The sequence below is a fragment of the Phyllopteryx taeniolatus genome, chromosome 22 (genome assembly GCF_024500385.1).
Source record: "Phyllopteryx taeniolatus isolate TA_2022b chromosome 22, UOR_Ptae_1.2, whole genome shotgun sequence".
Taxonomy (NCBI): Eukaryota; Metazoa; Chordata; class Actinopteri; order Syngnathiformes; family Syngnathidae; genus Phyllopteryx; species Phyllopteryx taeniolatus.
In genome coordinates this window covers 3,130,074-3,143,941 of record NC_084523.1, presented here as the reverse complement: position 1 = coordinate 3,143,941, position 13,868 = coordinate 3,130,074, and the positions used below count along the sequence as shown (strand labels likewise).

At 41.0% G+C, this 13,868-nt stretch overlaps 1 protein-coding gene across 5 annotated transcripts in view; it reads left to right on the top strand.

Annotated features, from left to right (window-relative positions):
- Positions 1 to 3,019: 3,019 nt before the first annotated feature.
- Positions 3,020 to 13,868, top strand: part of LOC133471995 (copine-8) — a 50,074-nt gene continuing 39,225 nt past the window's right edge. For 4 of the 5 annotated variants that reach the window (XR_009786518.1, XR_009786519.1, XM_061762215.1 and 1 more), the window contains exon 1: positions 3,128 to 3,312. Coding sequence is in view for 3 of the 5 variants with exons in the window: in XM_061762215.1 (XP_061618199.1) it covers positions 3,236 to 3,312 (77 nt within the window). In the remaining 2 variants the exon portion in view is untranslated. Of the gene's footprint in view, positions 3,102 to 3,127; positions 3,313 to 13,868 lie in introns of those variants that run through there. The other variant, XM_061762216.1, reaches the window with a different exon arrangement.

Genomic DNA, 13,868 nt, shown 5'->3' with positions numbered 1-13,868 from the left:
AATATTTCTCTAATTCCCGTTACAGGGTTGCAAATCAATGCGAATGTTGGCATTTCTGCTCAAGAGTACATGGTAGCAGTGATAGCTGCTAAGCTAACTGTCCAAGAACAAAGTTCACTATATCGTATTAAAAAACAACTTTGACATTTTTCTAATATTCTGAATAACAAGGTTGCTTTGGTTTGATTTTCACACTCCATTACGTTGGAAAAACTTGAAAAAGTATTACATCTCGGAGAGGTCTTACCATTAGTTTGCCTATTGTCAGTGCAGCTGAGTCATGTAACGCACTTCTTTTTCTCTTCCTCTAGATTATGGTTCTTAACCTGGGCTTGTCTCACTCAGTCTTAATTATTGTACACTTATAAAGAATTTTATATAGTCTTTGGTCCAAGCAACCATGTCATTTGTAGATGAAGTTAAAAAAAATGATGAATACAAAAAAAGTTTTTAAAATAGAATACATATGTTATAGTAAAAATATAAACGACTGACTTTCCGAACACCAAGTCCCGGCACAATGGTCCTCAATGCAATTCCAAAGCAATTTTTGAGAGGAATTGTGGTTTCTGTTTCACTTTCTTCTTTAAAGTGTCTCCATTTAAGTTGTGTGCGGCGTGCAGATCGATACTTCAACCCCTGAGATTCTAGTTGTAGGCTTGTTGAGAAGTGTAATCTAAAACCTGGATTGCTTCTTATTAAAGTAAGGCCAGAGTGACCTTCGGTAGTCTTCGTTGCTAATTGCATTCCATCGTGGTGGCACGTATTTATGACGGCAGTGTCAGTTTATTTCATTAATATCTCATCAGAAATGCATTTTTTTTGCCAACTAAAGTGTGTGTGCTTTGTTATTGTTGCTCAATGACTCCTGAGTTCATTTTGTTAACTGTAATCGGAAGCACTCACATTCACAGCTGAGGCATACATTGTTCTGTACATATTAATGAAAAAGCACTTTTCACATGTTAAAAAAAAAAAAAAACAATTCTTCAAATGTTCAAACACATGATGAGTATGCCCCCGTGGCAAATCACAAGATGAATGGGGTTCTCGCTATGGCCCTGTGTCATAATTGTGCAATTTTTTCTGAACTAATGGCTTCATGTATTATGCATGTCCGTGGAAGCAACTGCTGAATTATGGTTCAGTGGTTTAATCTTGTTGCAGCAGAGTTCAAAAGTTGTTTTCCATTGTCTGGTGTATGTTTACAAGCATTTCTGCAGTCTATGTACTGTGTATGTGACAGCTATATTTAGTCATAACTTAGTAAGCAGTCGTTTTCGGACTTTACCATTGATGGCCCACAGGAAACAAACTTGTGCGTTGACGCAACAACGCCGACTGTGTGTTTTTGTCTCCGTACCTCATGCAATACAATGATTTTTGTTTTAATTAGTGGAACATTAGTGCCTCCTTCATCATCCCCTTCATGGAACAAATACATCTGCATAATATCATATTCCTCATTGTCCCTTCGCATTCATCACACTGTCATTTTATCCTATACCAGCAGGAGGGTATTTTCAGTTCATTAAATTAGATGCACAGCAAAAGTAAACAACGGAAGGAGGGACGGGTAATTGGCGTCTTGAAACAAACACTGGTAATACTCCTAATACCCGACTAATAATAAATTAGCATGGCAAGACAATGGTGTGCTTGATGCACTTGTGATGAATTGCTTTATTAGTCATGAAAAATGTTAAGTCTGGTATCTTCCCCGCTTCCAGGGTATCTGGAACACACACAATAGAATTCATGCAAACGACGTACAGTGCTTAAGACAAGAATTCGACAACCTTTCATTAAAAAAACAAAAACAAAAACAAGGAGAACATCCGGTGAGATGAAGTGCTTGAATGTGGACTCATTCACTAATTTCACTAAGCTGTAGAAGTTGAACAATTATGAACTGAACAAACCAACATAAAGTTAAACCACAACAACAAAAAACAATTTTCTCTTCAGGAACACAATCAATAACAAAATACTAATGTGATTTACTATTTTCCCTCTTTTTTTTTGTAAATTAAAAAAATCCAGGGATCACAATAATGAATGTGCTAATAAGCAATGCTCTATATCGGCAACATTACATTGAGTGGTCTTGTTTTTATTTTTTCAAGCACAGTACATTACATAATTAGGCGTGTCTAAGCATATTAGTGCTAATTATTCAGCACATCTCAAGTAAGTAAGTAGTTAATCAGCTCATAATTATTATAACTATTTGTGTGGAAAACACTTTTAGGCCATAAAATCTAAAACAATCAAATTTAAACCAAGGTACGGTGGTAACTGAGCATGTGCTAACATTTTTGAAAAACAGACCATTTATTTTATTTTTGGTTATATTATCAAGGAAAACGGAAAATAAACCATCATATAATTTGATTTGTCCAGCTCAACCATCAATGGTATACTTTCTATGAGACTTATATCTGACGGTAAGCTATAGTGGATATAAAGTCTACACCCGCTTGTTCAAATTGCAGGTTTTTGTGATATGGAATTGAATACAGAGAGGGAATTTGTTTTTAAAAATATGGATGGAAAAAAAAAGGGGGGGGGGGGGCTGCAGCAAAAAGGCTACTTTTTCTGTCCAGGGAACAAAAGGACAGGTGCTTGAGCAGCACTTGGGGTCTATGTATGCACGTGCCTGTTGTACATAATTGAAATTTAATGAAGGCCACAAATAAACAACAATCATATGCAACAAAAAAACAATAGTAAGGCGGTAACTGAGCGTGATTTCTTGTGCCGCCTAACGACGTACGCTTCCGCCGCTGCGTCAAGTAGTTCCTTGCGCGCCGTTCGTTACCTTGTAATGTCGTAAATCGAGCACCCCCTGGTACACACTAACTACAAATCATTGTCACCGTTGCACTTTTTTTTAACAATTTAAAAAAATAACTTTTTGTGACATAGAGAATAGAAGTAGTGGAGGAAGTGCGAGAGAGAGAGAGAGAGAGAGAAGAGCGCGGAGTGACATGACAACTCCCAGCCTCTCGCTCTCTTCCCCCGGGGCACCTCGGCTCCACTTCACGCCGAGGACGGCGAACATTCCACCGCGTCGCTCATTCGCCGGTGTCCGCTGAGGAGTTAAGCGGGGGGGGGGGTGGTGGTGGTGGGGGGGAGGGAGGTAGGGTGGGCGGACCAAAACACAAGAGGAAAGTGGCGTGAAGAAACCCCTCTTTTTTTTTTCTTTGCCAGGGTGAACAACAGTTTCTTGAACATGGCGTCGATAGGCGACTTCGACCCACTCAACGCGTCCATTCCTGCCACCAAAGTTGAAATCACAGTGTCCTGCAGGTAAGTTGTCTCCCCCCCCCCCGCCCCCTCCTCTCGCTCTCTCTCTTTAAAACCTGCCTTCCTATCGTAACATGGTTTCGGTTCAAACTTCAAACTGCCAAGTTTGTGTGCTTTGCCAAATAAAAATAATAATACAAAAAAAATCCATACGCTCTCCGTTGGGGGATATTTTGTACATTTGATACTTCTTGTGTCATTTAACCACCGTTCAGCTGTTTTGAAAGTGAATCAGTTCTGTCATAAGCTTTGTAAACAAGTTTGACAAGTTAATAAAACAAAAAAACAGCATCTTTAAAAGCACGGCAGCAGGTGAAAACCACACAAGAGCGACGTTTACTTGGTGCCATCCTGCTATTGAATTGCAAAATATAGCATGTTGTTTGGCAGAATGAACATGGGTGCGTTATCTGACATGGGAGAAATGCGAGGCGGGGCAGAAATGGTGTGGATCTAACATCTTTTGTAAACATGTCTTTCTGTCCACGGTTGAGGATTTCCTCTTTCAAGTATGGTGAGGGGACACAGGGAGGAATGGGACACACTGTTTTTGTCCCAGAGGCCTTTGATGGGTGCCAACATTGGCAAAACAAACCAGAACACACCTGATATGTCAGTTTATTGACACCACAGTGCTTCCTTTTCAGTGTCTCGATATTAAGCCATATTTTGCTTTACAAATAAAATAAATAATAATAATAATTGTAAAGGCGTTTCTGGTTTGCACACTTTGGCCACCAGGGGAGAGTATGACGCATGCATAAGTATATACACGAAGAAAAGGGTCACAACTGCTCACAAGATGCACTAATACCTTGTCGTTTTTTCACAGAGGATATATAACATATGACTGTGGGTTTTGTTAAATGGTGTACATGTGCTGCTGCACCGTTTGTGTTCGAATAGCCTGTTGCGCCAAGGGTTTCTAACATTGCGCCCGTTCACTTTCAATGCACTGTGCTGTCGACGCGCCATGCCATGCATTCCAAAGCAACGTTGCAATGGCGGAAATTGGCGCTCGAGTACGGAACATGCAGACAAACCATCATTAACTCTCAGATGGACGTCACGCATTTCAATTGAACTAACAAGCGTGACTTTGGAATGTGGGAAGAAGCTGGAATGCATATGCGCTCAACACGGGGAGCCCCAGCCGAGATTCGAACCCCGACAGTTTCACTTTCTGTTGCTGTGCAGGGACTGTGACATACGTTCCAAAGCAATATTTGAATGGCGCACCAGGCACTATATGTGACTGAAAATATATGATGAGTCACTGATATGTCCCGTATATTTCCAGAAGGCTCCCCACTGGAGTCCCAATTAAGTTGGTTCAACTCCTATAAAATAAAAGGTCACATTTTACTAGTCCGTTCTTTGTGTCCTTTTTCACAACAAATGCCCTCGTAGTTCTTTTGGATCTCACATAGAGAGTTGTGTTTTGTAATTGCAGTGCCTAATGGCTCTGGAATGGAATCTTTTTGCATGTTCTACTTGTGCTTGTGTGGGTTTTGGCCTTGTACTCTTCCAGCTTCCTCCTCTTGTTAGGTTAATAAATGACTTGAACTTGCTCATCGCTGTTACTGGTTGTTTGTCTATATGTGCACTCTGATTGATTGGCATCCAGTCCAGGGTGTACCCCGCCTCTTGCCCAATGTCAGTCGGAATAGGCTCCAGCCCAACCAGAATGTGGGACAAGCGCTATAGAAAATGCATGGATAATAGCCATTGCTGCATACCCCGGCTTATTTTTGGATGCTTTCATCGCGGAGAGATCATGCTATGTTCCAGCAGAGTATATGAACGTGTTTTGGCAGAGTTTGGTCATGTCTGAGTCACCTGGCTCCTCAGCCCCTCAGGAGGACGGCGGAGGAGGGGACGTTTGTTTTGGTGGCCATCCACCCACCTCCAACCTGAGGCGTAGCTGAAATGCCGTCACTTGTAAGCGCGCAACTGTACAATGCACGTTGCGTGCGGTCTGTCGTTTTTCGCCACACCAGCCAGTGTACAATATCTCCATGGTTACTGAGGTCTTTAGGTTATTGTGTGTTAGTTTACAAAAGGGAGAGAGTGCGAAATCCTGTGCAGCACAGGGACAAACAATAATATAATGGGGATAATGTCGCAAATGATAGTCTCTGTCTTTCACAGTAAATCTAAGATGAGAGAGAAAAACTGAAGACATTAATATGTTCATACGGCATCTTAGCCTGTGTAATTAATGTAAAAATATACCGCAAGAGCGTTCCCAGGAAAGCTGCTCTCAAAATGTTTCTGCTGGTTTTGGGAAAAGTAATTTGCAAACAAGTGATGTGAGCATCTCTTGACTTCCATTCATTGATTTGATATTCATAATTAATGGACTTGAACGACTGGTCGAGTGTGGAGAGAGTGAGGCCGCTGCGCAAATATTGACCAATCTCGCCTACGGCCTGCAACTGAAGCTAATTCCGATAATGTTTCTGATTCTTCAGGGATACGAAGTAAGAGCCAGCAGTTAGCTGGGGACAGTTATGCTGATCGATACCTGAGAAGTGACACCAGCTCAAATCGATAGACTTCAAATTGTATGTAACAGGGTCATGCTGTACATGGTCATATGAGACGTGTTCCCACCAAATGGTACACTTCAGTTCAGGTTGCCACAGTACTGCGACAACAGCAATGTGGTTTATAGTGTGACATCATAGCAATGCAATCTGCCATTTAACTGAACAATGACAAGGAACAAGTTATTACTGAAGGACAATATGCATTTTGTTTTCTTTCTTGCCATGTATAAGCGCTGAAAAGATGGATCAAATAACTCAAATGATTCCATTACAAAATAAAGTCACTACAGATGCGAATACCACTCCGTGGAGTATATACAAATAAGTTAATAAGAAACGGAAACCTGGCATAACCAACTGAATTAAATTGTACTGTTTGAGGGGCAAATGGCGAAATAAAGAAAAGACCACACCCCTCTGCCAAGATTTTCTAGCTGCCCTGAACAGCAGCGTACACAAGCCATCCTTCACTCATAAAGTGAAGATTCAATTACTCTGAGGTGGAGTTATTGTGTCCGTGATGGAGCCGAGGGGCTCTGTTGTGGAGAACGGCCTCGAGTCCAAATATTCCGTCACAGTCATTGATTGGGCCCGCACACACACACAGACCGTATTTCATACACGAAGACGCGTGCACACACACACACACTCTCGTACACACGAAAGCAGGGCTTGTCATAAATCAAATGCGTGACACCACCTGCAAGGCTCAAAGTTAATTTTAGAGCTTACGTGCATGTATGCGTTAATTAAATGGGTTTACGGGTATCATCCTATTATTTAAATGTTGCGACTTGCCTATTGTCCTTGTCAGATATGAAAATGAATAGCTGGTCCAACAGGATCAACAACAGGGTGCTTGCAACAGAGGGAGGGGACAGGGGCAATGAATCCTGTTTTTTTGTAGACATTAGTTTTCATGTTTAATCTTTTGGTTTAAAAAAAAAAAAAAAAAAAAAACTGCATCAAAATAATCCAGTAGTAGCATTGTAAAATGTTAGAAATCAACAGATATCAATTTATTCACTGGATTTGACCGGGCTTTTCTTTTGAGGTGTCGCTCTGAATGCCATTGACTGTACATTAGCAAATTTAAATAATTAATAACTAAAATAATTATATGACTGGAAAGGAGAGTAGCAGCTCCAGGCCACTTGGGGGCAGTAACTCATATTGGGTGGGCAAGTTTGCTCACGACCAAAAACACAAAATAATGTCTATTATTTAAAGCTAGAAAGACTGTGGATTTTTTTTAATCACCATGTTAGAAATGTGGATCATGAATTTAGATATAATATTATATTAATTATTGTATATACCTATAAAGTTTAAACATACAGTGATGTGTAAAAGTGTTTGCCCCCTTCCTGATTTCTTTTTTTCAGGGTTTTTTTTGTTTGTCATACTTGCATACAAAATGTAGTTTTTTAAAATGCTGTTTTTTATTATTAAGGTAGTCGTGTGAAAAAGTGATCCTTTTTTCCCCTCCCTTAATAATAAAAACCTTGATTTATAAACTGCATTTTGTGCTTACTTGTGTTGTCTTTGACGAATATTTAAATTAGTGTGATGATGGCAAACATTTAAGTGGGACAAACGTAAAAAAATAAGAAATCAGGAAGGGGGCAAACACTGTACACACCACTGTAAAACCAGGTGCTCGTGTAACAGTTTATAAAAAAAAAGAAATATAGGACTGTCTTTGGAGTGCATCTTGACAGTTTTCTTTTTCTTTCACACCGCTGAGGACATTTTTTTCTGTCAGCATCTCCTCTCTCTGACTTTCGTGCCACGGTCTTAGCACTGTCAGCAAACTTTATAGCTGTTGACAATAATAACACGGTGGTTCTCAGATACTCTGGTGCAGAGGAAAAAGTACAAATTTAAAGAAGCAAGCGTGCCTGCTCTTCCCTGTAGTCGATGTTGACACAATATGCTGTTTGCATTGTAACTATCCATTTAGATTTTGAGAATTGTGCACTTGAGCTTTTGTGGTTGACATTTTCTTCACCTGCAGTGGGACGTTAAGACTTATCATTAACTCATGTTATTCAACCGATATGCTTTTAAACAATGTTCAAAATGTAACTACATTCATTATTTTTGATTGAGTTGAGGTCTTTTCAAGAGAGGATTTCACACATTTGTTGTTGGCCTTGAGGCTAGGACACATGGCAAGTGTATTTTCTAACGGATGAGCTACAAAAGCCGACTACCAGTGCTCGTCTCTCCACACAGTCATGATTTAGTCAATGTTGGCACATCTTGGTTTACACAAGATTACAAAAGAACAAGACTGACAATTTAAACTCGTCGAGATAATTAAACACTTGCTAACGCCGAGCTGGCTGAATAGAAGCAGACAAGGGGAAGACACTTCAGGTTATTGGACCATAGCCAAGAAAAGGATAAAAAGTAGGTTGGACAAATGTAGGTCAATGTAAGGCCAGATTTGATGAAAGTGGATTTAATAAAAAGGCTCAACATGAACATTTTACATTTGGAGTCGAATCTAGCCATTTCGTGTTTTGCGTGGTTTCTTTGAGTCGTGCTGTGACACTCGAAGACAACATTACATCCAGATTAAAGCTGGCTGATGTTTGCCGGAGTGGCTTGCCAGTACTGTCATCAGTGCAAACGCTGTTTCTGCACTGAGTACACGCGTTGCACCTGACTGCATCGGAAGTTCCAAGACGTTTATATTGTATTGGCTGAAATTGAAAGAAAATGTTTCCTAATCATTCCTTGGAAGGTCCACATGGAGGCTTATTTCGTTTTTGTTTTTTTACAACTGAAGATATTTCACCAACATACTGCTTTGTTTGTGACAACCATTTGCATTTAGCTTTCTGCTATGACCTATCAAGGCCAAGGATTAACCCTTGTCGACCGATTTGATTGGAATCAACAAAGGTACCGTAAACAGTCACCACAGACGTCACCTGATCTTTGGTTGGACGATAGATTTGTCTTTACTGCCTTTATTGCGGCTCCAGTGGACCATTGATATTCTTGATTAAAATGCAAAACAACTAGAATCTTTTAATACCCTGACCCCATAGGTCAGTATCCAATTATTTACATCTCATGAGTATAAGCCCCGCATTTTGATTACCTCAAGCTTGACTGAGCTGCTATTTATTATCTATTAATGGTGGCTCACTCCCACTTCAATCTATAGGAAAGGATTGCATTGACCTTTTCGGCCCTCCCAGAGCTCAAATAATGGTTGTCTTTTTGAAAACAAAACTGTAAACCATCACTCGGAGTCCAAGCTCGGGTCACCCGCTTAACGCACAAAATGATGCGTGTGAGTGTGGGTGACGACGCCGTGGTCAAATTTTACCCGTCTGTTTACATGTGCTTCTTAGCAGCAGGGAGCTTGCTTGGTTTTGATTGCCAACACAATGGTGGCAGCAATCAGTAAGACAAAGCGACAGTGTGTCGAAGAAACCTTTCAAGGCGGCCATGAATTGATCTCATGAATTGGCGCATTGGATGTGTCTGACTCCCCCTCCTCCCCCAGCTTTGATTCTGAGCCCAAGCACTGTGTGTTCATGTGAGTTTATGCGTGTCTCACAGTGTTGTATAATCAGGTTTTGCCTTTCAGAGTCAAGGCGGTAAAGATTTATGCACTGTGAGAAAATTACAATCGACCCTTTTCCTTCTGTTGCTCTTTTCCTTCGACTGGTTTTCTCTGTAAGTCACCAGACGGTGCTGTGCCACGCGTGTGTGTGTGTGTGTGTGTGAGAGAGTTTGTGTGAGTTCAATTACAACTCGCACTGGGCATGTTTCTCACACATATAAAGTGCCAGTTGGTCTTATACATCAAACTGCAGTTGTAGTAAGATCTGATGGAAAGACCAAGTCATCACTTGAGGTCAAAGGTCACACACACACACACAAAACAAATGCAGAGCACCCTGCCTGTACACTCTGCTTTAAGGGAATGAGTGACTAAAGGTGTGCGCAATGGCCTTATTCTCAAAGTCACACAGATGTGGTCTTATTTTAGACAAGGTCATGTTTTATACATCAGCCACTCAAAAGCAACTTCCCTGCCTCACAGACCATATATTTTTACTAAAGATGCATTCTACCATGACTTTGCTTGTTAGGCAGGGAAAAAAAAAAACAAAGTCAATATTTGGAACAGCCCCATATTTTGATCGATCAAAATAGGTCTCGACGTACAGGGGCGTTGCCGTCATCTCAGAAGTATGTGTGCAACTATGCCCTTGTTGACATTTTATGTTCTAGGTACTGGATTCGCAGTGAAAGCAATTTATTTATTTTTTTTCAGTCGTGGGGAGAATTGTAATCACCTTTTTCAAATATATCAAGAAGGGCAAGTTGTAAGGCCTGTTGACTTGTGGGTCACACACAGGTGTTAAAAGTGCAGCGCAGAAAACCCACTTAAGTCCTTCCAGCAGTTGAACTCATCAAGTCGTAGCTTGCGACTGTAGAAGCTCAAGAGAGCAGTTCCGCTGAATTGATGTTAACGCAGACCGACCAATGGGCACGGGAAGACCTTTACTTACCCTCTCATCACTGGAAAAATGAATGATAGAATACTGACAAATCATTTGAAAAGTAAAATGAGTTTTTATTCAAAATGTTCCTATACTAAACTGTATGTACTTTAATAAATGACTAGCGCAGCCCATTGAGGGAGCAAAAATTAAAAGTAAAATTCCTACTATTAAAGATCTCTACACAAAACCTTAAAGCATGCAGACAGGCATCGCCCAATTTAAAGCGCTGGCACACGCGTCCTGTCAGTCATGCCGCTGATGACATTTCAGCGCACATAAGCAGCGGGTCACACTGTGATGCTTTGACATTTCATTCTCATGAATGTAGAGCAGCTCCCATAGGATAGATAGACATTGTACCAACTCTGAATTTTGATTTACAGCAGAAAATCGTCAACACAGCCTGATTCCTCCCACCCCTCATTCCTCACAAATGAAAGATTTAGCAGCTGTCCAGAAAGCTTTTCGGATCGACAGCCTGACACTAATGCTGAGCATTCGACAAGAAATATGCCTTCACTTATCATAAATAAGCATCACAGCCTTGTTTACAGTGAGAAGCAGAGAGAGAGAGAAAAACCGGCCTAATGAAGTCATCTCCAGCCTTCTAACATAACACTGAAACTGTCTAAATTCCTCCAGGGAGGCTGTCTAACTCTCCCTCATGAGGAACCACCTCTGGCCTCAGCCGGCGCAGTCGAGCATATCGTCTGTCGCTGTCTTTCTCCATCTCCCGTGACTAAACAGACATTTGGATTCCTGTTTATAAAATCATGCAGACGCCTCGGTGCTTGTAATGCAGAAAAAGAAACAACAAAGCCACGCTTGTCCCTCTTATGCTTTGTCGTATGTGTTTAAGGCAAAACAAACACAGACACCATATGGCTGTTTTACACACAAAATCGGAGGCTGTACAGATGATCATAAGGTCGTTGGCATCATTTTTGTATTATTTCTAATGTTTCCCCACATGGGAAGCAGCTGACACCATTTGCCCCGTGACATGTGCTGATGGAGGCCAGTCGGACTAAACTGCACTGAAAGCGGCGTGACAAAGGCAATTAAGGTAGAATGCCACTGGCACAGATGTGCGCTGTACATGATGGACGTGTAGTTTGTCGCACACGTGGGGGCCGTTGTGTGTACGTGTCTCTCTCTGTGTGTGTGTGTGTGTGTGCCTGTGTGTGCGCGCAGAGTTGTTCTCTTGGCTCTCCTAGCCCTTGTCAGGAAGAATTAGGGCAGCCCTTTTGGAGAAGCAGAGAGAAAATACAAGCTGCTGATGCTCCCCTGCAGTGTGTGTTTGTTTGTGTGTCTTCTGTCGCCAGTGAGTTGCTCATCAAATAGGATAGATCAATGAAAAATGCAAGGCGAAAGAAGCGGTGGAGGGTAAATTGGTACCAAGTGGTGGGAGAAAAACGGACGGGTACTTGTGGCTGTGTGCTCGGCGACCTGTTGGGAACATCAGCGCATGCCCGATTGGGTTCCCTCTCACACCACATCTCCAAGAATATTCCTTCTCTGTTGCTATGCGCAAATACACACTTATTGTAATACTGTACAAACCGTAAATGTGACTGCATGGCAATGCAATGCACTTGAACTGCAAATCACAGACTATGCATGCTTTCTTATAATAAGAGTGTCAGTATCAAACTATTTTTAAACAGAGGTTCAAGGATATTTTCCTTTGTGGCAGCAAAGAAATTGCAGGACAAAGGTCCCGTGCTGCATATTAGCACCTAACTTTTGAATAATGGCATTTAGAGTTGGCCTTTGCTTTTAGCTGTGTTAATTGCGGAGATAATAGACCAGATAAAGCAACAGGATCTCACTTTAATCATGGGAAATATGCCATTATCACTTCCACTCCTCTGATATTGTGGAAGTGTCTCCTCGCATAAATGTATATAGATAACTAAGGTGAGTGTGGTTCATGCCATTCAGAAATGTTTTGGATATGAAAAATATTGCACAAACATTGTAAAAGACACTTAACACACACGTGCATGTGCCGACAAGAGGCGGTGCCGGGTGGGGTGGCATATGACATCGTGACACATGAATGTCATTGAAATCCATGAAAAAGATAAAAGCACACTTTAACACCTACACCAGTTTCAATAGACATATTTTGAAAACAAATGATTAAATATCCTGTGCAGTACAACTCACCATTACATTAAATGTAGTTGTAATTAGTGGGATCTCTGCCCTTGTTTCTTATCAACGAGCCAGTCCCATCTTGGGGTAATCTTTTCTATTTTTCAAATTGCCTCATATCCAAGCCTATCACGACATCTTATGCACCTGATTTATTTAAAAATAATTCTTTCAGACTAATGAACAATAAAAAAAAAAAAATATTTGGTTCCAATCAAATGGCACTTGTCATGGCCCATTGTGTGTGTTACTGTTTTGCCAGTGTTCCTTCCATAAATGGCTGAAAAGTGCATCGGTGACTGTGGCTGTCCTTTCTCACATGCGTGGGCATTATCATAAGAAAGCATACTTTAAAAACCCATAACAAATGATAACTGAAAAAAAAAAGATCTTGTGGGGAAACCCTTTACTGTACTTAGGGTATATAATTAAGAATTAATGAGGAAGTTAAATTGACTTGATTATCAACTTGACACCCTGGAAATGTCCCCTCTGGGAACAGCAGCCGCCACCTTCTGTTGCATTTTTTGGGGGGGGCAAGAATGATGAAAAATCTGTTTAGCATTAGTACATATCTAATTTGTCTGTGAATAATGTAGGATTTATAGTGAAAATGCCTTTTTGATTGAGAAAAATCGTTTGTACTGTAACAAAATGGAGGATTTTCCTGCAGTCATACACACAAGGTGAGCAAGTGTGTTGAACTGGATAAGCACTAGACCGTGTACAGTTAGCACTATGTGTGTGTTTGTGTGTGGTCTCCATACTGAATGTGTGGAAGTGTATTTAGTTCAGTCTCCCCGGACCCTACTTTTTCAGGTCACGGTCAAATTGATGACCGATGCAATGAACTAGAGACAGAATGGCAAGTGACTGTGTAGGAGGTATGAAGAAAGGGAGCAAGATGGAAGGAAAAGCAATCGAAGCTGTCGGCTGTATCTTAGAAAATCCCTTTTTTTCACCGTGAGGTGAGAGCAGAGCAGGAGATGGGAAGCGCTAGTGAGGGTGCAAAATACCAAAACATTCTCTGGGCGAAATGTGTGGCGTATAATTTGAAAGGGGTATTACCTGACTGCTATTTATAGCAAGTGTTATTTTATTGAGTTCTTAATTTGCAAAGTTCTCTTCTTCCTTTCCTGCCATCTCTTTTCTCCAGTGAGCAATGAATTTCAAGAGGTTTCCCCAAGGGGATTGTTCATGTTGTTGTGTCGCCAATATAACGCGCCATCAATTGCACGACTTCTCAAACCTTGTCCAAATAGCAATGTGGGTGTGTATATTCATCCCAAAATTAGGAGCAGTACTCCAGAAG